Raw genomic sequence first — 25,161 nt, forward strand, 5'->3', positions numbered from 1 at the left:
TGGGTCAATGAGTTACAATAAAAATGACCTGGTATTTAGTTCCCAGGGAGTGAGTTTTGCCTGAGGCGATTTGTGGTTAAATGTTGATCCCTCACTACAGTTATTATCATCGATTTGATTGAAAAAAGGTGGCGAGACATGGTCAAATCTCTCCAGGTAACAAAACGTAATGTTTGCAGGATTGGTCGGGTTACAGGAAACTTTATTTTTGTTAGGCCTAACGCACCCTCACTTATTGTCGACCCCCATGGGCAACATGCTTACTCCCCATTCCAGAAAAATACAGCACTAATTTTTTTTGGTTAAAACAATAAATTATCAAGTTCTGTCAAATAAAACATAGCTCAATCCTAATCATCCATTTAGTTATAACTGGAGATAAAAGAAAATGTACACTATTTGACTAATTTCTTGCAAAAAGAGCCAAAAACATGCATTTTCTGCATGTTTTCTGACAATCAAGTCACAAAAGTTGAAGTACACTTAACTTTCCTTAATTCAATTTCATCTTATAAACACCTACAGACTCAAATTAAATATGGTCTATTATAGGGATTCTCAACTGGCCATCAGCGCAAGTTTAGTGGCGCAAAATAAAAAACACAAAATAAATTCAAAAAATTTCAAACTTTAAAAAAGAAAGAACAAAAGAAGCAGCAGCTCTAGGCATAACATACTAACAGCTATTGAACAATGATTCATGAAGTCATGAAGAAGCCAGATACACATTTTAGGTTTAACTAGGTATTTTTCAGCATAATAAATTAGAATTACGGCCCACAAGAGCCTTCCTATGCCATTTAAAATACCCACATTCCAGCAGATCCCAGCTGTCCCCATCATGATCCGCTCGCATTGATAGTGGAGCTTTATGAATTTTTCATTCAAAAAGTGGTGCTTATTCAATGTTGAAATCAAATTTTGATGTGTGTAAACCAAGATTATAACCTAAAATAATGTCATTTGTTTGTCACAAATTTGGTGTGGTGAATTACCTTTTAGTTGATGATAAAAATATTAAAACTTTTGCAATAGTTCTTCCCATTCATTTAATTTGATTGACCTTGAAATTAGTCTCTTACGCAGTCCACGTGTGATATGCTTGTGTCTGTTTTGAATCCAATTCAATATGCAATTCCAGGTTGCTAATTACATCCCATTTTTTTACTATATCAACTGTGCATGTTAAAGGAGTATTATGTGATCATAGCATCCTTTTTATGGCATTTTTCAATATATATAGATATCCACGAATAAGATTGTGTGCTGAATGATCTAAAATAGGTATTAAATTTCAGATGCAAGTGACACAATTAACTTGGACACAACTCTGTGGAATATGTTCCTACCCATACTCTGAGGGTAAAGTTAAAAACAGAATTTACTAGGGCTGAACCGATTCAGGGGCGTAGCCAGCTTTCTTGGTCGGGGGGCAAAATAATATGTTGGGGCATAGATGAAAAAAATTGCAGTTGCGTGATGCATACATACAAGCGTATACTGGTTTTGTTTTTTAGAGGTCTTTGCCTTTGGTGCGAGAGGTCCCGGGTTCAATTCCCCGCAGGACAAAAAAAAAAATCTCCGCTCTCCCCGTAGTTCATCTGGTAATGGCGGGGCAGATGATCCATGATAAAGACCTTGTTTACAGGTGGTTCCGATCAGGGTAACGCGGGATTGTCGGCTACACTTGCCCGTCATATAAAAATACCCAGACCAGCTATCTACGGCGACCCCCTTCATTCACCAGGTCACTTGTGCCTGGCGTAAGTTTCGTCAGCGTTATCTCCTAGATTTCAGCTGTAATGCCTAGATATGTCCGAAATAAAAAAAAAAAGAAGAGAGACTGTATGTGTCTTCAAGCTTCCTAAAAGGCTTTACTGGCATGATGTGTGAGTGTAGCGTGCAAAAAATGTGTATTTTACACTATTTTCGCCTATGATAAGGATAAAAAGGGTTTTATTGTGACAATGTGTGTGCGTAGCATGCAAAAATTTTGCATTTTACAATATTTTGTTCTGTACATCTTTTTAAACCTAAATTTTGGATGTTGTTGTACATATTAAACATGGAAATTTTTTTGTCAGAGGGGCACTTTTTGTTTCATTTTTTGTCAGGTGGGCATTCCCCCCCCCCAGTATAACCAAAGCAAATACTATGCAGTTATGTTTTCCATAGCAAGTATTTTACTGTTATGAGTCAGGATGAACACACCTAAAACAGCCTTTAGCATTCAGTCATGAGGCATGAAGAATAACCAATGAAAAAGCACACATTTTGAGGAGTTTTGAGTACAATTTCATCAACAATTTTACCTTCTTTTCTGTTGGCATTATTGGTGCGGAAATTTACCTACCTTTTTGACTAGGCTGCCAACTATATAACAGCTGTGCGATAAAGGTACCATTTTTTCCCATTTCTGCTGTTTTTGATACCATAAATGAGATCCTCTCGAATTGCACCTGACCGTGAAAAAAGATCATTTTTACTTATCACATGGGTGATAAACAACTTGCTATAGAAGTGACCTCTGGGTAACGGATCGGATCGGATATCGGCCGATATTCGCAACATCAATATCGGATCGGTGGACAAAAGTCATTTCGGTTCAGCTCTAGAATTTATAAAATCAGTTTCTCAGTCATCAACCTGCATGTTGACAGATTAAAGGCATCAGTCTAGGACCCCTACCTTAGATGCATGCTGGTCATTCTTTTCCAACCCATCTATCTGCATTAGCTTCTTTGCTACACCAATACATGGAATATCTGCTAGGACACCTAAATGGCTGGCAGTACCAAAACCTACAGGAAAAACAAACAAGCAAACAAAATAAATACACCACATACATAAAAGTATTGATAGTTGGTTTCAGTGATCACCCCAGCAGCGAAAGAGTAGACAAATTCAAACTGAGTCCAAGTTACCAAAAAGTGAAGGATAAGTCATTAAAATTGTCGTTGGTATTTTTAATATGGAAATTTGGCAAAACAACAAACAAAAACAAGGAAAACAGCAGTATAAGCCCAATCGCCATTGTAACTTCTGTTTTTTAAGAGAAGTTTTGGAACACTTTGACTTCTGACATATCTGGAAAATTGCTGTAATTATTATTAAATAAATTATTATTGTCATAATGTTATCATTAAAAATATTTAAATAATTAATTTATTCAATAATAATATTTTTTGGGGTTTGTTTTTATTCTTGTTAAACATTTTACAGTATATTTTGTACACACATAAACCAATTTTTCTGAATTTTCCCAATAGGTCAGAGGGCAAAGTGTCCCAAAACTGCAAAAACTGTCAGGGGGTACACATAATTATTGCACTACCCCTTAGGTACATGAAACATATTAAGAGATTCCCTGTTTGAGGACAATTTTCAAATAAAGGCATGTTGGAATTTTGTAACATCTAAAGAAATGTAACATGAGCAAAAGAAGTGTGGTTGATAGAATTCAAATAATATAGAAAGTTTGGTTAGGGACTTGTGCACCAAATAAAGCTTGTGTGCAAATATTGTCAAACCTTTCAGTATAGAAAATATGGCAATTGCAAACAAAGTGCAACATCATGAGTAACATGGAATTGCCATTTCTCCCAATCCATCAGTCCTAAAACAAATACTTATTATTCAATTCCACAGTATGGTCTCCAGCTCCATCAGATATCAGAGACTCGTATCTCACCTGTAGTCTGCTTTGAAATCTCAACTAAAATCTCATTATATGGATCATGATGATTATTGTATTGATGCCCCCGGAAACCAGGATCGATGCTTTTGTTGTATGTATTCACTCCCACAGCATCCAGTCAACTTGGGCAGTACGCGTACTTAAGTGCATCATTTTCCCCATCAGTCAACATTAATTTATCTATAGAATGTTGACAATATTCCAAGTGAAAATATAAATGTGTTTGTCAATCTTTATCCACAGATCTTTATCAATGTGAATCACTTTCGTTCAAGAATCCTCTATTACTTCTGTCCTCACAAAAATATTGAAAAAAAGAAAAAAAACACAAAGGACAAATAATAAGCTTTAAGCTTAACTTACCTCTTGGGTGTAAAATACCATTACCATCCACCATTATAACCTGCATTGAAAAAAGAAATACTTTCAGACAAAGCAAAAAACAAGCTCAGATTATTTTGATAATATGGAAAGGTTGAAGCATAGTCCACACATTATTAGTTCATCATCATCATCAGTCGGCTGCAAAGCTGTTTGATGTGATCATTTATTAATTTGTTTAACAAAACATTATTATAATGTTCAATTCTAGACCTGAATAATACCAACAGCTATCACACTAATAAATTGTATATGCGCATATATTTTGCAGCAATTTTAACATAGATTTTTGTCAAATTAGTCATCTTTTTCTGTTTTTTATGGCAAATTTAGTTCAATAAACTGTACATTGGTGTGCAAATTGAGGGCGCTATTTACATATATTATAAATTTAAATTAGCCATAAATATGAGTTATACCTAATATTTCATGATGAAAAGTTTTTTGAAAATTCACTTGTCATTTGTTAGTCTGTTTGCAGATATTATAATACCATTTTACAAGTGTCTTCCTCTTGTAAAGATGCAAACAAGGTTTTAGATAAATAGTGCCATCATTGTTCAACTTTTCTTAAAAATGACTCAGTTTTACATGCCATCAAACAACTGTGCCCCCGACACTGCAGCAGTGTCTCCTTTTAGTTATGTTTACACTATTTTATGAATGTAACCAGACCCAGGTAACAAATTAGTGCATCCCCCTGAAACTGACTGTGCGATTGAATTTTATTGGGCCGAGATTTTCCATAGCGATAGTAAAAGGTGGGACTGAGTAAAAATAATAGGGACAGCGGACCCAGCCAGGTCGTCCGAAGATATGGGTAGTGAACACTACACATAGTAAATATTCATGCGAAACATTTTTGTGCATTGTTGTAAAACCCATTTTTTTCATTTTCAGCCAATTTTACAAGTTGACCTCTAATGACCTTTGACCTCATTATGTGACCTTAAACACAACCATTACATGAAAGCTCAGCTCCCATAATGCAGCTTTGGCTCAAGTTTGGTTGTAAGTGCACGTGAACTGTTCATGTGAGACCAGATTTTGTATTTTCAGCTTATGTACAAGTTGACCTCAAATGACCTCTAACCTCAGCATATGACCTTGAACACCACCAATAGATGAGGGTTTCCATAGCGCAGCAAAAAAGCCTTACAAAATTGTTGATGGATGGACACACACAATTTTCAGCCTATTTACAAGTTAACTTCAAATGACCTCTCTCCTCAGTATATGACCTTGAATAGGTTGCAATTGGAACTGTTCATATGAGATCAAAAAGCCTTACAAAATTGTTGACAGACGGACACACACCCGCCACATGGACACACAGACGGACGGACACACGACTCAAGATCCCATAAGGTCTTTCCCTTTGGACGACCTAAAAACTGTATAGCTCACCTGCGGTATATAATGTGATTGTGATTGCCTTAATCTGTCTAAAAGTTTCAAGAAGAAACCCACTTCCCTGAATGCAAGAAACCCTGAGATGTATGGAGCTGTTAATTCTACCATATCACAATCTTCATATACTACCTATGAAAGAAAAAATGTGAGCGGGACATTCTTCAGTTAAATGCAAAATTTCACTGGTACCACTGTATGACAGGGGCATTACATGTATATATGCTACTATAAACCAATCACAGGCTGTAGATTATAGATTATAGAGGTTGTGCATATGCCGTATCATACCATACAAAATGTATATATAGCAGACTACTCAAATGCATTCAACAAAAGCATCTACCGCGACAGTTCGTCTCACACACATAACAAATGCACTACGATCAAATAAGTTGATGACAACATTTGATTGAATGGACTGTACAACGCCATGATGCCATTTCAAATCCTTTGTTTGGAGCCAATCAATAATTTCATGCACAACCTCTATAAAATACACTGTATGATACAGGTATCTTTAATACAAGTTGAGCTCAAATAATCTTTGACCTTGGTATGTGACCTTGAACGCCACAAATACAAGAAGGTTCCCATATATGAACCAATTCTGGTTGCAATATGATTGTAACTGTTCATATCATGTAAAACAAAAGTCTTATGCAAAAGGTTCCCCTTGTTCACCTATGACATAAAATTGGATTGAATAAGCGCTGCTGTCAAATTAGTTTTAAAATATTGGATGAGATAACCAATAAATAGTGGGCATAAAGCATCCATTTTTATCATTAGGCAAAAAAAAAAAAAGGTCTGTTTGCCCTTTAAGCTCAAAATTTATTTGAGTCAGCAGGTCGATCCCAAAGTATTCTGTTGAATCTACAGCTTGCCATATGGACCAATTGATGTCTATTGGTGAATATTCGCCAATATTTAGTGCTGAGAACTACATCAAAATGTTAAAAAAGTTACATGATTTTTGGATTTTTTGGGTCGGCCGGAAAAGGGCAATCAAACCTTTTTTTAGACCTTAATTATTACGTTTTCATACACTCCTATATCAAAGCAGCCAATCAGAAAAGCGGTTAGAAAAGTATGCGGAGTGCATTGATTAGAGAATAAAATGTATTGTTTTTAGCCGCTGTTATTGTGCATCTATCGTCTCATATAACACAGGTGACATCATTATTTTAAGTAAAACAACAAGGCTATAAGCCGAGTTGTTTTACACCAAAAACAATGTTGCATGTTATATGAGATGATAGATGCATGAGAGTAGCTACAAACAATACCTTTATTCCCATTCTTTCACAAACACTTCAATTCAAATAAATATATTAATAATAAGTACCAAATTTGAATCAAATTAAATATACATTTTACAAGGAATTGCCTAAAGCTTAGAATCATTCAGTCTTGTTGTTGCTATACACCTCCGATTGGTTCAAATAGTGTGTACAAGTATCACACGGCTAAGAACCAATTGCAGGAATTTTCTTAAGGGCGTACTACACCCATATATTGGTTTGATTGGTCTAAAAAAATATTTTTTCATTTATAGCGAGGCGATATATGCACGGATCATGTAAAATAAAAAAATAAATAAAAAAAAAAATAAAAAAGGTGTTTTTAAACCATTGTATAGTAAGTCATTTTAGCCCTATATATTTTTTGTTTACCGTATCCTGGTAACTCAGATGCGTGTTTCATAACAAACCATAATTTATTCTTTTCAACATGTTCAAGTAGGGTACATGAATAGAATACATTAAATCCTTTGTTATACTCTCTATAGAAAATCTAGTGGTGCTTGCAAAATATATAACACTGAATAAATTAAATAAACACTTACACAATAGATGCATAGTCATTAGTCAATTTGATATTGATGTTGTTATTGATGTGTTGTTAGGAGAAGAAAAGGCTATTAGGTCACCGTATGTCAGGTTATAGGTCAATTGGTTCAGGTCAAATTTAAGCATCAATTTTGAATACACATGTGAGTCTGTGATACAAAATGTATCATAATGAGGAATAATTTTGATATTCTGTCTTTAACTGGATATATATCGAGAAGTGCAAGGTGGATATACTAATATACCTTGGGATGTAAATGGTGAGTACAATTTAGAATGCCTAGTTGAGATGGATTTCACAAATAAATATAAAATAGTTACCAAAATCACAAAAGCTAAGCTTACGGAAAACTACCCAATATGGTGGTATAGGTGACAAGAAATACAATTTTTTCAACATTGCTGTAGTATGGTTGTGGTAACCTGTTACCTATGGCTTAATTAAGTTTCAGTGAAATAATGTCGCAAGTTAAAAATACAAAATATAGCTCAACATTGAAAATAGAAGCATTTTAACCAGTTCCTTTTTGATAGTTGTGGAGCACCAAGTTCATGAAGTCATAAAAGAAATCAGGAACCACTTATTCCCATTTTACATATCAACTTTATTTCCCTAACGTGTTAGCAACACATATCCAAAATTTTAACGAAATCCGTTGATATTAAGCTTTCAAAATGAAGTGAATTTAAATCATCAGTGATGTACCACCTTTTGGCTTCTACTTTTAAAAGCATGTAAGCTACGTTGATACCGATGCCACCAATAAAACGAGAAGATTTGCCCTTCATTTTGCATACCACTTTGTCCAATTTTTTTTGTAATTTCTTCACAAAATGCAAAAAATGCAAAAAACAATCAATGGGTGTAGTACCCCCTTAAGTGTTTAAAAATTGTGTATATAATGGCACTCTGTGTACTAAACGCATCCCAAAAAGAAAGTATCCAGTTTGATTTTGGTCCATAAGTCAAAGATGTGGTCTTAAATCAAAACCTACCAAAAGTATGTTACAGATGAAGTTATTCCGCACAGTTTGATACCTCATTTGTCCAAATTGATGCAGAATTGATGACACAATGACCTTTTAAATGCAATCACCTCAATTTTAAAAGTTGCAGTAATCCCTATTGATGTGGTTTCCCTGCTTCTCAAGATTCTTAATACGTACACAATAACAGAGGCGGACTAAGACTGTTTTTTTTACTCCATTTCATTTGTTGTATTCAATACAGATACTCTTACTCCTTCCTCAATGTTTTACCCTTCACTCTCCACAGTCAATATCTGGTATGTTCTCCTGCTGCATCAATGACTGCCAGACATCTGCGGTGCATGATCTGAGTGAGACGCCTGATGCACCATGAGTAGCAGGACCAAACCAATAGAAATTACTGCAACTTTTAAAATTGAGGCGATTGCATTTAAAAGGTCACTGTGTCATCAATTCTGCATCAATTCGGACAAATGAGGTATCAAGCTATGCGGAATAAATTTATCTGTAACATACTTTTGGTAGGTCTTGATTTAAGACCCTATCGTTGACTTATGGACCAAAATCAAACTGGATACTTTCTTTTTGGGATGCGTTTACGTGCAGTGCTTTTGCAATCGCGTAGGATTGATTCATTTTTTGGGAGGGTTGATTCATTTATTCGGGTCTATTTTCCAACATTCCAACAGTGATAATTTTGTTATAAAAACAGCAAAAATTTTGTTCTTTTTTAAATGTGTTTCACATGTAGGCCTACTGTGATATGATATGTTGATGCATCTAATGCACTCCCCCCTTTGGAGCTTGTACATCTCAATATGTGTACATTACTTTGTACAATTTCACTCCTAACAAGTGATTTAAGTGTTTATAATTGGATCCAATATTTTCACACACTTGGATTCATCGAAACATTAGGAACAGAATTTCAATTTTTCATGTGAAATTTTAACCAAAAGTCTGTCAAATGGTTGACACACACACCCACAGACTGACTGACCAACACCTCCCCACCTATACAACTCATGCTGCCATAAAAGTGTCTGCTTCGGACCACCTACAAATGATAGTTCCTTCAGGAACTTTATAAATACTTACCTCCATATCCGGGTATCTGCAAATAACAAGTGACGCACAGGCTTGGGTTGTACTGGTCTTCACAAATGAGATGTCAACACCACCAATATAATGGAGTCCCTCAAAAGGGACTCCCTTCTTCTGCCATTCTTCTGTATCATCACAGATCAATCTCTGCTTTAACTCATTTTGCTCACTGTACAATGTATCATTTTAAAAATAAAGTAAGAAAGTTATAAATAGCATAGGCCTATATTCCATGGACTGGATACAAACTTTAGAATGATAAAAAGTAGGCCTATACTACAGGTGTCATACATATGTGACCAGCTCCAACAAAACCCGGAACAAGTCGCCAGGCATATTTTTGAGTTTCTTTTAAAGATGGCATTCCCATAAAAAAAACCACATTTTGGAATTCTTAATTTCATGGTATTTGACCTTGGGACTGAGTGGACTTTCAAATCCTTGAAATTGAAAAGAGGTTTATTTAATCAATAATTGACAGTTGAACTATGATAATTCCTATTCAATCCTGTGTAAAGCAGGAAACTAATAGCCCATTACTCAGATAAGCAGCTCCAACAAAACCTGAAACAAAGTACTTTAATATTGAAAAGAGGTTTATTCAATAATTGACAGTTGAACTATGATAATCCCTATTCAGATTAGCAGTTTGAAAAAAATATCAAGGTATCATTTACAAAATTATCCATATCTTGAAAAGTATTGATGCTATAAAATGTATATTTTTGAAGCTTACATGTATGTCCTGTGCTTATATTTTTATTCAAATCACGAAATGTCAAATGCAACTTGGTCTTGGTTTTGTCAGAACGGGTCACATGTATGTATATGTGATGTGATCAAGCAAAATCAGTCAGAAGTCGGAAATATTGATTTTGAGGAAATATCCTTTTGTTTCCTGTTTTGGAAACTCTTTACCTGCTCATATCTTTTGAACTGGTTGTCCAAATTCAGTGGGGTTTTCTGCAAAATGTAGCTTTGCAAATGCTGTTTACAAACCTATATAAGAAACTGAAAATTGAATATGTCCGACTGATTTTGCTCGATCACACCACACCCCACATGTTGAATTTATAAAGAGATGGATGTTTTAATTTATCAATCACATATAAGATCCATCTCAATACATTGATAGACATTTCTTGTCAAAATGTAAATATTTCTTCTCCAATGGCATTATGTACTAATATTTTTGTTCACATGTAAAATATTCAAATGCCCTGTATTCTATTATTCAGAGCAAAAATTAAGGTTGCAGTCAATTTTCATTTGAAGTCATAAGGATACTTTAATATTTGACATTTTTGGGTCAAAATTAGGAAAAAAACTCATTTTTTAACATATCTTCAAACATTCAGAATCGACAAAGGGCTCTTTAATGGTAATTCTAACATGGCTATATACCTTTGTCCAAAACTGCTGCATGGGACCCTATAAGCACAAAGTGGCCTCTGTACTCTTAATGTACCAGTAATTATGTTTTGGGCCAGTATGTGTAATTGCAAATTGTGCATGTACTGGCCCATACCAAAATCCACCTTCATTTTGGGCTAAAACAGTCTGAAATTGAAAATCATTTACATGCCTCATTCATTTTAAAACATATGTAGGCTATAAATGTCCCAGTAAAAGCGACACTATGTCCGCCCCCCCTCCCTCCAAAAAAAAAAAAAAAGACAGAAAAACAAAAACAAAATTATGATGCTTCTGCATAACAAAACTCACTTTTGCCATCTCTTCTGTTTTTCATCAGTAATGTCACTCCTGTTCATCTCACTGTGTTATTGATGGGAATCTACAGGAAGTATACACAATTAGTGATAGTTTTGTACTTACAAATTATAACTAATGGGCAAGGCTGCGCCAGTTGATTCATAGTTGTGTGCCCTTAAGGTGCACTGAGCCTGGATGGGCTCTCTCTCTCTGTCTCTGCACTCGTGGAAGCTACATGTGCCTGGTTGTGATTATCACATTAGATTAATCCCTAATCCTTTTATTGGCGTGGTGACAGCTTGGATCCGAAACCAGTCATCTCTGAAGTCTCTCAGCTGACCTTCCTGACGAAATTGGTGGTCATCTTGAACCCTAAATGTGTGATCTTTCACAAGACTGTGAGCGACCAGTAAGCTTAAAACAGTAAGCTTAAGCCTACAAGGCTGCATATTAGCTTTTATTCTGGTTCACATACACGAGTGTAAAAACAATCAGCAATGGCCACAACACATCGTGCGCCAAGCAATGGCCTCTAACAAAGAACGAAACAATAAACTCATTTGAAAGCTGGAAACATAATGCACATATCAAATGCAACCCCGGCCCCTGGGGACCCGGGGATGGTCCGGGACTTGACATCATGTGACCCGGGATTGACTCAAAATGTGTCCCGGGGGGAGCCGGATGTTGGCCGGGACTGGTAGAAGAATTGACGTCGGCCAAAACCCGGGAAATTGGGCCGGACTTTACCAGGTCGAGGGCGGGATTATGTCGTACCTTACCCGGGGTTTTCCAACCAGTAAAATGGGCCGTGAACATGCCCGTGGTTTGCTAGTAGTGATGCCCGCATTTATGGGCCGGGTAATCCTATCACTTTTGCCGTGCTTGAGCCGTGGGTGTATATTAATAATCAACTGAGTCGCCACATTAATGTTACTGTTCATATAAATCCATTTTAAAAACAAAATCTTGGGTGTTGTTTCCAAATTTTGCAGCAGGCCATGTATCTGCTATTTAGCGGGCCTCTAATGTTTAACCAGACCTCACTGGCTTCATGACATGCACGTCCAAACGAGAGCCTGCTATATGCTTATTTATGCCAAATGTATTTTATTTATTATAATACAGGGTGGGCCAAAAACAACTTTACCCAATTCAAAAGGTTCATATCTCAAAATTGAAAAGTCTGCTTCAAATAGTTTTCACATATTCATAAAGAACATTTTCTTAAGAGTATTTGGTGAAAAAAACTATCCAAAAATATATTAAATTAAAAACGTGACGCTAGTTTTAAATCAAAGAGTCAAAATTAACTTTGTCCACGCGAAGGCCTACTAGATGTCGCATCGCATCACTTGCAATATCGAGTTCGATAGAGAATGAGAACCATTCAGCATACGCACAAATTTGTTCAGCAATTTTATATAACACAACCAAATAAATCAAACAAACAATTTAAATTTCAAGCTACGATATTTCGTCATAATATGCAGCTTTCATGCTGCAAAGATATAAAAACAATTCTCTTCAAATATGCGCAAAAGCAATTGTAACCTCAGACCTCAATTTGTGTCATATTTTTGATTTTTTTTGTCAAATGTTATCTACAAGAAAGTTTGAACTTTTTGCGTTCGAGGTATATTCGGCCGGCAAATTGTTGCGTCGACAACTGACTCTGGGGTTAGCGGCAAGTTCCCTTTGAACCGCATCAATATTTGCAGCTTAACGGTCAGTTCTTGGACGTCCGCTCCGTGATTTGCATCTATTCATCAGTAGTTGTTCATGTGTAGAGTTATGGTAGGTTTTGGCGGGACTCTTACGTTCGGGAAACGAATCCGAAATTTGACGCTGCACTTCCAAAAAGCTTTCTGTTCTTAAGTATACCTCTGCCATAAAAGTCCCCTCTTGTGTTGTGAATTTCCTTATCTTGACACCTTGCAAACCTATTTAGAAATAAGCCACGCAGTCTCAAATTGCATGAAGACCTATTTAAAATTCAAAACTTGCGCCAGATGAAACCTTTTTAATTGTGTAATTTTTATGCTAAGTGTTGGTCAATGACAGGAGTGAAGTCGAGTACATGACAAGTAAATGGGGATTAAAATCGATTGTATTTCTTTCATCAGTTCATGCATATAAAACAATCATCACTTTTCAAAGACAAGCCAAACGTGTTTACTAATTACCTGTATGCCTAACGCATATGTATGCCTTACTCTTACTAATCGGACAATTAAATCCCATTGAATTACGTGTGGACAAAGTGATTTTTGACCCTCGGACGTAAAACTAGCACCATTTTGTTAATTTAGCTTCTTTTGCTTTCATTTCTCCATCACATACTCTTAGAAAGATATACATTTAGAATATGTAACATTATCATGAACAGCTCTTCTATAATTCGAGCAACCACCCTCTGAAATTGGGTAAAGTTGTTTTTGGCCCACACTGTATTATGTGCTTAAAATGTTTATGCAAAGATCGAAGATCGAGCATTCGCCACTCCCGTATCATGGACAAGTTTTAAACCACCCGCCCAGAGTAAAGAGCTGTATTTTTCTTCTTTAAAAAAATAATTATAGGTATTGAATCCAATGTCTTGTGTTAATATACAGATTTTCAAAACTATATTATATTTTCATGTTGGAAGGATGTTGAAAGGATGTTTTAAATAATATCCAAAATGACAACCTGGTGAAACAAAATAGTATGTGCGCCAAAAGTTTGATAGGTGGTCATTTGATTTTAAACAAGATACAAGACAGGCCTATTTGAATGGGGTTATGGGCCTTTACAGAATAGCCGCATTATAATTGAAGTTTTTGTATTGACATCAAAAAATCATAAATAGGCCTATAATATTATGTGCATAAAATGTTAATGCGAAGATCGAACATTCGCCACTCGTATCCTGGACAGATGTAAATGCTGTGATCTGTTTCTTTCATATCTTTGATGTTTTAATCATAGACCTACATGTAGGTCCTACATCAATACAACATTCCTGGTTTATTCCCGGCATTTTCCGACCCGCCTTTCATGCCTCGTAATATTTAAAACAAGCATGCATATTAAATATAGTGATGGCACACAGGATCCCCTCTGACGTATTTACAATGGAACACACATGTAGGCCTATATGTGAAGCGCTTTGAATCCACCCTGCATGTCCAGAGCTTGGCAGTCCATTGAAGACATACCTGCCGAATTTTGAGCCCGCATGACAAGATTGCCGCAATATTAAAACCATATTAAGATCCAGGCCTATATCCGATGCTCAGGGCCGGGAACTTGGGCCGAGGAATACCCGGGTTTGTATCGGTTTGCATCGGATATTCGCCCGGAGGGCCGGGAGTGGCTGAGAGCTTTGCCGGGTGGGTCCGGGACTGGCCGGTGTTTACCCGGGACTTGAACTTTTAAACCCAAAATCCACGGCTCACGACCCGGCCATCCCCGGGTCCCCAGGGGCCGGGGTTGCATTTGATAAGTGCATAACCTCCAGTATACACTGTCATTAGACCCAAGCTTTTCTCCCTACTTGGTTGAAGGAGCGGTATGGGGCAAAAAGTCAAAAACTTCCCCTCTTCGAGGTCTCACTAACGACGGTGAGGACATACAGGAAGCCCAAAGGAAAACAGCAGTCCAGAAAAATGCTGCATTAGAGCTAATGCTTGGACAAATAGCCAACTATTGTCCAATTATCTCACGAAATACAATACTCAAAAACTGCACCAGCCTGAAAAAGATATGGCAAGCCATCCGTCTCCATTTTGGCTTCCAAACAACAGGTGGCCACTTCCTAGAGTTCAACAATATTACCCTTGGCCCTGATGAACGGCCAGAGGACTTGTACCAGCGTCTAGTAGCATTCACAGAAGACAACCTCATGCGTGAAGGAGGCGGCATCAGTCACCATGACCAAGTCATCGATGAAGATGAGGAGATTACGCCTACACTCGAAAACTTTGTAGTGTTAACATGGTTGCGTCTTATAAACCCTGATCTGCCCGATTAGTAAAGCAGCGACGCGGTACAGAGCTAAGATCCGCACCTTGGCTTCTATCAAAGCCGAAATTTCTCAAGCTCTGGATTCGCTCCTGGATGAGCTGAGCTCAAACGATGCTGCTCGCAGCATGCGCACTCGCAGTCAGCGTAGACCGATGCCTAAATTGAAAGCTAAGAAATCATTTGGTAAATCCTGCCCTCTGTGTGAGCAAGCTGGTCGGCATGACCATGCGCATTTCTTAAGCGAGTGCTCGTACCTCCCTGAAAAGGACAGAAAATACCTGGCCCGCGCACGTCAGCTTAACATCCTTGATGATTGTGACAGCGACTCAGATTTAGCATGCGCCTTTGTTGACCAATCTGACCTTAGTGCGCAGCCCAATGTTCAGACAGCGCTGCGAATTCATGTTGATCAGTCTCCTTATGTAGATGCATTCCACAAGCACCATGCGGTCCGCATCACCATTGACAGTGGATCCACTGGTAATCTCATTCGCGAAAACACTGTCCAACGATTAGGATGCCCCATTCATCAGAGTTCGCAGTCTGCCCGTCAAGCTGATGGGTCATCCCTCTTAAGGTAGTTGGGGAAACAACCCTCACCTTTACTCGTGACAGACACTCCTTTGTCTTTAAAGGTCTAGTTGTTAGAGACCTTGACGAAGAAATCCTTGCAGGTATTCCCTTCATGAAATGCAATGATGTCGCAATTAAGCCCTGCTAAGAACCAAATCATCTTGACAGATGGTACAATTATCACTTATGGCGCCAACAAGAGCCCCAAATCCCAGCACACTGTTCGTCGTGCCCATATACTTCGTGGACCTTCTCAAAACACTACCATATGGCCAGGCTCATACGTTGAGGTAAATCTCCCTGCAGACATCGTTGAATCAGATGCTACTTTTGCCATTGAGCCCGTGTTGATACCCCGCTTTCGGTAGGTTCCTACCGCCCAAACAAGCCTGGCCCAAGCCTGATGTAATCACAAGTATTGCAGGCAGGGTTCGCATTCCCAACAATACTGGTGTGCCACTTGTCATCAGAAAGCATGAACATCTTGGCCAGATACACACTGTTTTTTCACCATCACTAACTTCTAAGCCATCACACACTGCTGCAGCAGCATCAGTCAATGTCCCAAAGCCCAGTTCACCGGTTAACTACTCAGCTGCTGTTGCCCTTGACCCAGATGGTATACTTGGCACTTGTGAGCAATCCAACTTCCGCAGTCTTCTCGATGAGTACGATGAGGTTTTTGACCCTAGTTTCCCAGGTTACAATGGTGCTGTCGGCCCTTTCAAATCTGTGGTTAATATGGGACCGGTCCAACCCCCCAACGCAAAGGTCGCTCCCATTGTATGCACAGGATAAACTCCAAGAGTTGCAATCAAAGTTTGATCAGCTTGAAAAAGCAGGCGTCTTTGCTAGACCTGAAGATGTCGGTGTGTGTGTCGAATACCTTAACCCGTCCTTTCTTGTCAAGAAGCCTAATGGAGGCTTTCGTCTGGTTACTGCATTTGCTGATGTCGGTAGATATAGCAAGCCACAACCCTCTCTAATGCCTAATGTGGACTCAACATTGCGTTCAATTGCCAAATGGAAGTATTTGATTGCCACTGACTTGACTAGTGCTTTCTACCAAATCCCTTTATCCCATGAGTCCATGAAATACTGTGGTGTTGCAACTCCCTTTCGTGGGGGTGCGTGTGTATACACGGTGTGCCATGGGTATGCCAGGTTCTGAAACAGCCCTTGAGGAACTGATGTGTCGTGTCCTTGGTGACCTCTTAGAGAAAGGTGTCGTAGCAAAACTCGCTGATGACTTGTACTGTGGTGGTAATACTGTGGATGAACTTGTTGAGAATTGGCGTCGAGTTTTGCAAGCTTTGTCTAAGTCTGGGTTACGTCTTTCTGCTTCCAAAACAGTGATTTGCCCCCAAAAGACAGTAATTCTGGGTTGGATTTGGTCAAATGGAACCCTTTGTGCCAGCCCCATAGCATCGCCACACTTTCCAGCTGCTCGCCTCCAAGCAAAGTTGGTGGCATGCGGTCCTTCATCGGTGCATACAAGGTTCTGGCCCGTGTCATTCAGAATTGTGCCAGTCTGGTAGCCCCATTAGATGATGCTATTGCAGGGCACCAATCAACTGAAGAGCTTACATGGTCTGATAGTCTGCATACTGCTTTTCACAAGGCTCAAGCAGCACTGTCTTCCGCTAGGGCAGTCACACTTCCCCATCCCAATGATCAGCTTTGGATCATTACTGATGGATCCGTGAAGAAACATAGCATTGGGTCGACATTGTATATTTCCGCAATGACAAACTCTTCCTCGCCGGGTTCTTCAGTGCTAAATTGCGTGATCGACAGCCAACATGGTTACCCTGCGAAATTGAGGCGCTGTCTATTTCTGCCTCCACCAAGCACTTCAGTCCCTATGTTATTCAGTCCAAACACAAGACATGTATCCTCACTGACAGCAAACCTTGTGTTCAGGCATATGAAAAGCTCTGCCGGGGTGAGTTTTCAGCCAGTCCTCGCGTGTCCACATTCCTCTCCACTGTCAGTCGTTTCCAAGCATCTGTTCGTCATCTTGCAGGATCAGCTAACACCCCTCAGACTTTGCTAGTCGTAATGCCCCTGACTGCACTGAGCCCACTTGTCAAATATGCTCCTTTATCAAACGTGAAGAGGAAGCAACTGTCCTTCGTGTTTCCGCACATGACATCCTGTCCGGGAAAGCTAAGCTCCCCTTTGCCAGCAAAGCAGCCTGGCATGCTATTCAGCAGGAATGCCCGGACCTGCGACGAACACATGCTCATCTAGTTCAGGGCACTCGCCCTTCAAAGAAAGCTACTTCTGTCAAAGATGTGAAGCGCTATTTGCAGGTTGCATCTATCGCTAGAGATGGCCTACTTGTTGTTCGTCGTGATCAACCATTGTCCCCAACTCGCGATTGTATTGTTGTTCCCAGACAGGTCTTAAATGGTCTTCTCACTGCCCTGCACATCCAACTTGACCATCCCTCCAAACATCAGCTCAGTTTGGTGACCCAGCGCTACTTTTATGCTCTTGATATGGACAAGGCTATTGATCAAGTGACATCAACTTGTCACCAGTGTGCTTCTCTGTCCAATGCCCCTAAGACATTGATCGAGCAGTCCTCAAGTGACCCTCCCGATGCAGTTGGCATTTCTTTTGCAGCTGATATCCTGAAGCGTAGCCGCCAGCTAGTCCTTGTGCTGCGCGAAACCTCAACGTCCTACACAGCTTCTTGCATTGTCGAGAATGAACAACATGGCACGCTTGCGTGATGCCCTGATTCAATTGTGCATTGAACTTCGTCCCACTTGATGGCCCCCTGCAGTCATTCGTACTGACCCAGCACCAGGGTTTGTTCGACTCGCCAATGACAAACTTCTCACACGTTACCATCTATCGGTTGAGATCGGTCGTATTAAAAATAATAACAAGAATCCTGTTGCTGAGAAAGCCATTCGTGAGCTTGAAGATGAGTTGCTCAGACAAGATTCTACAGGTGGTCCGCTACCGCATTATCACTTGCCATTGCTACTGCAGCCCTTAATACTCGCATCAGATCCCGAGGTCTTTCAGCCCGTGAGATGTGGTTTCAGCGAGACCAGTTTACCAATGAGCAGGTTCCTTTCACTGATTGTCAAATGATTCAGGCCCAGCATGCCTTGCGAAAAGCCAACCACCCACACAGTGCTCATTCAAAGGCCCCATTAGCCTCTGCCTCCCCAGCAGCAGAGTTGGAGGTTGGTGATCTTGTCTACCTCTACTCAGATCGCAAGAAATCTCATGCTAGAGATCGCTACTTAGTCACTACTATCGAAGGCCCATGGTGCAACATCCATAAATTTGTGGGTTCTCAGCTTCGAATACTTCTTATCGTATCAAGAAATCTGAGTGCTTTAAGGTCCAGTATTATCCTGACCTGGATTCTCGTCCCTTTCCCAAGTCATCTCCACCCACCGAGGATTCCGAGTTTGTTGAAGTGGTCCCTGAATGTACTCCTCCAGAGCCTCCTTTCATACCTGGCGAGTTGTCCACACCTGCTACTTGTAACCCCCTGCCCAGGAATGCTAATCACTCACACCCCAGTTCTGAGTCAGATCCTCGCGATCCCTTGCGCGATAGCGGTCATAGCTCCAGCAATACCTCCGGTTTGGTTGCACAGTCTAATCCATGTACCGGTAACAGCAGTGAGGTTAGTGAAAGTATCCCCCAAGCTAGTATGGTTGGCCCTGAGATCATGCCACCATTGCTCACACAAAGGCGTTCAGCGCCTCACAAACTTCCTGAGCACCTGTAAGACTATGTGTTAAACTAAATGGACAGGTCACTGTGTACTATGACATTAATCCATCATCGGTGTCCTCCTATATGGTCACTTCATTGAACTTTGAACTGATTTACGTATGTCATTTGGAATTCTAAAACTTTGAACCATTTTACATTCATGTTGAATGTCAGTTTGTCATTGCAGACAAAAAGACTCTTGAACTGTTGATGTTATTGACTGTTGGCACATTGCCTATTTTGAGTGTTCTAAACCAACAGTGTCTTCATTCACATAAGCTGTTAGATTGGTTTCTGCAAGTCAGTTGTTAGTAGTAGTTGTTTAGTAGTGTTATCCTCACTTCCTTGTGAGGAAAGTGATCTTTTTTTTTTTTTTTTTTAAAAAAAACAAAAAGAGAGAAAGAGGTAGTTACGCCAGTTGATTCATAGTTGTGTGCCCTTAAGGTGCACTGAGCCTGGATGGGCTCTCTCTCTGTCTCTGCACTCGTGGAAGCTACATGTGCCTGGTTGTGATTATCACATTAGATTAATCCCTAATCCTTTTATTGGCGCTGCAGTTTTTTTATTTGATTTTTTTATTATTTTTTTTATTCCAAGAACTTCTATACCCCATGATAGTGTCAAAAGAGACCACTGAAATGCTAGACGTAGGTCGTAGCAATCCTATCATGTATTTACAAAAAATCAAAACATGTTTTATGTATATAATTACACAGTGCCGTGAGCCTACTATTACGCTGACTTTCAGATTCGGCGAGGAGGATTTATTTCGACCTCCTGGTTTGTTTACAAACAGAGAGGTAGACAAAAAACCGTTCCGCTTGTCCAAACACACAAGTATCAGAAGGATGGTCCACAATAGCGTGATTCACGTAACCTGAATAGGGATTAAAAAGCTGTCACGTAGAACCATGTGCTTCTATTGTCCAATTTGCCATCAAGATTTCATATGGAAACAGTTCAGACCCAGTAGGCCTACACGATCATGTCAGAAATTAATATTTTGTTCTGGGTCTGATTATTCTGACTAATAATTACATACGTCCAAAAGTAATAAGTTTCCTACTGACCAGTATAGACATACTTAGGCCTACTGCTCTGTTACACAACAAAAAACATGCTATAGATATTAGATTGAACAATTAAAGGTGATAAATTCATAATTCAGAATGGAGCTATGCAAATAATTCACCCCAATTTTTTTTTTGTGTGTGGCGAAATTATTCTAACAATGTTGCTGATTGGTCCAATTGATAATGAATTGAAAACTTCTTTTGGCCAATCGGCATGTATAGTTCTCACAGGGTTAATATTTGAAATCCTGTGTTTTAAGCTGAATTTATACTCGATCGATTTTGCAGAAAAGCGATTCTCACGCATGCTCAGTGTTTACTTACAGTTAAAATGTACATTGCCAGAGCGCCGCAAAAACGACATCGCTTTTGCAAGTTGAAGAAATCTCAACATTCCCAGCGATATCACTTGACACGTGAATGCGTCAACCAATCATATACAACCAACTGGATCTATTATTTTGCTAATTAATTTACCTTTCTCGATTATTAACTTTTTTTGGTGATGAATTCAAAGCAATATAATTATTGACAGCAACTGATGTTTTAAAAATGTATTTTGTGGCATTTAGAATATTTTAATTGTCATCTGCAATCGTTATCGCCGCGATGCATCGCAAAATTCGGCGATTGCCCATCACTTTAAGCGTTTCGTTCGAGTATAAATTCAGTTTTAAAGACAGGTTTTAAAAATGCGAGCTCCTTATTAAGCAGGGGAGTAATTAACAAAACTCCTGCATTTTTCAGAAATAAAGATAGATCTGCCTATGGCACCTGCTACAACTTGAGAAAAAGTCCTCAAAACGTTCGAAATTTACAAATTACAGTACAACAACTGCTCCAGACTATTGTTATTTCACTCCAGAAAATTGATTTCAATTCTATTCAAATTCAATTCTTTCTACACCCAGAGTCTTGCTATTCAATTCCAATTCAATCCACCTTGCTTTAGAATTAATTCAATTCGATTCCAATTCAATTTTTCAATTTTAAAATCATTTCATTTCAATTCCAATCCAATGCAGTGAAATTAACAGCTAATCAATTTCAATTCAATTCTCAGCATTCATTTCAATTCCAATTCAATTCCAATTCCAATACAGTTGCAGTTTGTGTTACTTGACCAAAGGCACACTGCAAAAACTGTGTCTAGAGATTGAACTTTTTTGCCCTCGATTTGTATAACACATGTAAAATCTAAACACAAATGTCAAACTTCAAAACATCAGGTGTTTAATATCTAAACACAAGGCTTCAAATTACTAAACATGTTTAGCATTTAGACAAGATTACAAATTGAGGACAAGCTTGATGGTGTCTAGAATGGTGTTTTATCTAGACACTGTTTTTGCAGTGCATGTTTTAAATTTTACTACCAATTTTATAATACTTGAGGGCTGGGGTATGAACGTTTGGACAGTATTTATTTTGGGACATCAGAGCACATCAGACATATCGAATTGCATTCTGAATACGAAGAATGTCATTCTGATATCAAATAATTTTGATTTTTGAAATTACGCAATTTAATACACATTTTATGGCAAATCATTAAAATTGATATTTTTGATATTTAACAGTACTTGAAGTAATCTTTAGAAATCTGATGATTTATACTTATAGTGTATGTAGGTGGGATGAAAAGCCGACGATCAATTGAAAATTTTGACCTTTCGTATTGAAGATATCGATTTTTTTCCCAAAACACCAAAAAAATTAGGTCTTTTGGGGAAAAAATCCATATCTTCAATATGAAAGGTCAAAATTTTCAATTGACCGTCGGCTTTTCCTCCTAGCTAAATACACTTTAAGAATATAACATTAGATTTATATAATTTACTTCGAGGACTGTTATATATCAAAATTTGAAAATATCAAATTTTTATAATTTGTCATAAAATTTGTATTATATTGTGATTTTCAAAAATGAAAATTATTTGATATCAGAAAGACATTCTTCGTATTCAGAATGCAATTCGATAGGTCTGAGGTGCTCTCATGTCCCACAAAAAATACTGTCGAAAACGCAATAAACGCTCATTTTGGATCCCTTGAGTCAGCAACACAATGTCAAAGTCAAGTACACTACTTGTTATAAAAGCATTTCAGATACTTTATTGTTATGTTAACTCACTTTTCACCAGTGGCATAGATTTCTTTTTGACATGGGGGGGGGGGGATTCTTCAAGCATAGCCATAGTGAATCCAGCACCTTATGGCGATTAAATAAGTTCATGGTACAAATGCGCACGAAGTGCGCAAAAATTTGTGCCATATTGAAGCTAAAATATGATGCAGAAGTGGAATATATTGGCACTTTTGGGGCTAAAATGGCCAAATATGAGGTTAATTTGGTCAGAAACCCACATACAGGCGTCAACATTGGTTGGGGGATGATTTAATGGACCATCTCTTCCTGGCAAAATATTGGGGGATTTATTTATCCCCCGGATCTATGCCTATGCTTTTCACATGCAAACAATGCGAGTGATCCTTGACCTCTGGGTCCTATTTTATGAAACTTTGGAACATCTTAGTTCTCACTGAGGTGACTGACTTCCTAATATTTGTCCACCTTGTCCACCATGCACATTATTTTCAGGTGTGTGGTACAATCGATAATGGGACCCTGTCCCACACTGAACTCAAAGATGTCAAAAATCAAGGTTTTGATACTATTAGATAGCCTCTACTTGACTCCAGCTCCTCCTAGGATTTTACACCAAAATCCTTGTACTTTTGAAAAAGTGTGAAAAAAGCTGTCAAAGATATAAGTATTTTCTTTAATGGTTTTCTCACAATTTGTTCAAATGTACAATGACTTTTGAGCATAAAAATTAGGAACTTGAGAAAAATAGGGGCTTTATGATTATAGTGCCAAAAGTTTTTAATGTGTGTCTCTTGTGTGTCTATAGACCTGGAAGTATATCAGAATTCATAACGGGGGAAGGGCACTTTTTACAGATGGAATGATCTGGAATCACAGACATCTGCTTGTGAATTGAAATGCTGAATTGAAATTCAAAGCTGAATTTCATTTAAATTCCACTTCATTCTTCATCACTCAACATGATTTCAATTCCAATCCAATTCAATTCTTCATTGCTCACGATGATTTCAATTCCAATCCAATTCAATTCATGCCCAAGCCCACTCATTTCGATTCCAATTCAATTCCAATGCATTGAAATGAAAATCGCCCAAAATTCATTTTAATTCAATTCGATTTCAATGCATTGAATTAAGGTGGCACACAGGATCACTCAAAGTCAGAAATTTTAGACATTGTTTTGTATTGTATCTTTAAAAGTAATGATGATAAATGCATAAAAGTATACATTTTCAGAAAGGAAATGACACATTTTTGAATCCAACTAACGCTTTGAACTTACTGCAAAATCAGTCCCAGATTTTGAAAAAGAAAAAGTCTAATTTGATTTTTTGATGCCATATTTTTCCGCCATAAAACTTACTCTAAATTCAAAATTTAAGAAAACACTTTCAGATTTGTGTTCTTTAGAACACAAATCATGAAATGTTTCATCAAATTTTGATATTTAGGTAAGTTTTAAAATATACCTTAAAATATCCCAGATTTTGGTCATTGAAAAAAGTCAATTTTGATCGCTTTTCAAAAACTATGATTTTTAAAAGCAGAAGTCTTCAAAAAAACGCTTGAAAAACCTTGTGTCATTTCCTTTCTGAAAATGTATACTTTATGTACTTATCATCATTACTTTTAAAGATACAATACAAAACAATGTCTAAAATTTCTGACTTTGAGTGATCCTGTGTGCCCCCTTAACATTAAGACTTAGTGCCGTACTATTACGCTGACTTTCAGATTCGGCGAGGAGGATTTTTTCGACCTCCTGGTTTGTTTACAAACAGAGAGGTAGACAAAAAACCGTTCCGCGTGTCCAAACACTAAAGTATCAGAAGGATGGTCCACAATAGCGTGATTCACGTAACCTGAATAGGGATTAAAAAGCTGTCACGTAGAACCATGTGCTTCTATTGTCCAATTTGCCATCAAGATTTCATATGGAAACAGTTCAGACCCAGTACAAGATCATGTCAGAAATTAATATTTTGTTCTGGGTCTGATTATTCGGACTAATTAAGACTCACCTCCAGCCATGCCAGCATTTGTCCAGTTTACCGTTAAAACTATTCTTTGGAATATTCAGAAGGAACCAAAACCAAATATTGTTGCTAGTTGTTATGCCTGCGATAATACTCGGAAATCGAGGTACCGGTACAGCTGTTATAGGAAGAAGAATTAATTAATTTAAGCTTTAATACCTACCTTATCATGTGCCATTTATCACTTTGTTTACATTTACAGGAACCGGAAGCACTTTTAGGCACCACGAAGAGCAGGTTATGAATATTAATGAGATTCTGTGAGGCCCTTCCATGGAGCAATCGTGTTGAGATAAAATCATTATTATTTATTACTCGAGAATCCTTGATAAAATTTAGAACTTAATTTCTGTTGAGATTAGGCTAATGAAATGAAATTATTAGTTTCCCGTCACCCGCCTTCATAACTTTTTCAATTTGACCAAAACTTTCATTATTTTCATATAAAAGTCAATAAATTATC

The 25,161-nt window shown here is 38.1% G+C and overlaps 1 protein-coding gene across 2 annotated transcripts in view; it reads right to left on the reverse strand.

Annotated features, from left to right (window-relative positions):
- The window catches only part of LOC140151164 (endonuclease V-like), a 47,130-nt gene extending 22,208 nt beyond the window's left edge, over window positions 1–24,922 (reverse strand). Inside the window, exons 1-6 of one of the 2 annotated variants that reach the window (XM_072173384.1) lie at window positions 24,862–24,922; window positions 11,161–11,230; window positions 9,430–9,604; window positions 5,486–5,620; window positions 4,061–4,100; window positions 2,689–2,801 (exon numbers count right to left, since the gene is read on the reverse strand). In XM_072173384.1, the coding sequence (XP_072029485.1) occupies window positions 2,689–2,801; window positions 4,061–4,100; window positions 5,486–5,620; window positions 9,430–9,604; window positions 11,161–11,207 (510 nt within the window). In that variant the 5' untranslated portion in view covers window positions 11,208–11,230; window positions 24,862–24,922. Of the gene's footprint in view, window positions 1–2,688; window positions 2,802–4,060; window positions 4,101–5,485; window positions 5,621–9,429; window positions 9,605–11,160; window positions 11,231–24,857 lie in introns of both variants that reach the window. The other variant, XM_072173385.1, reaches the window with a different exon arrangement.
- Between the last annotated feature and the right edge of the window lie 239 nt (window positions 24,923–25,161).

This window comes from Amphiura filiformis, chromosome 4, assembly GCF_039555335.1.
Source record: "Amphiura filiformis chromosome 4, Afil_fr2py, whole genome shotgun sequence".
NCBI classification, from domain to species: Eukaryota; Metazoa; Echinodermata; class Ophiuroidea; order Amphilepidida; family Amphiuridae; genus Amphiura; species Amphiura filiformis.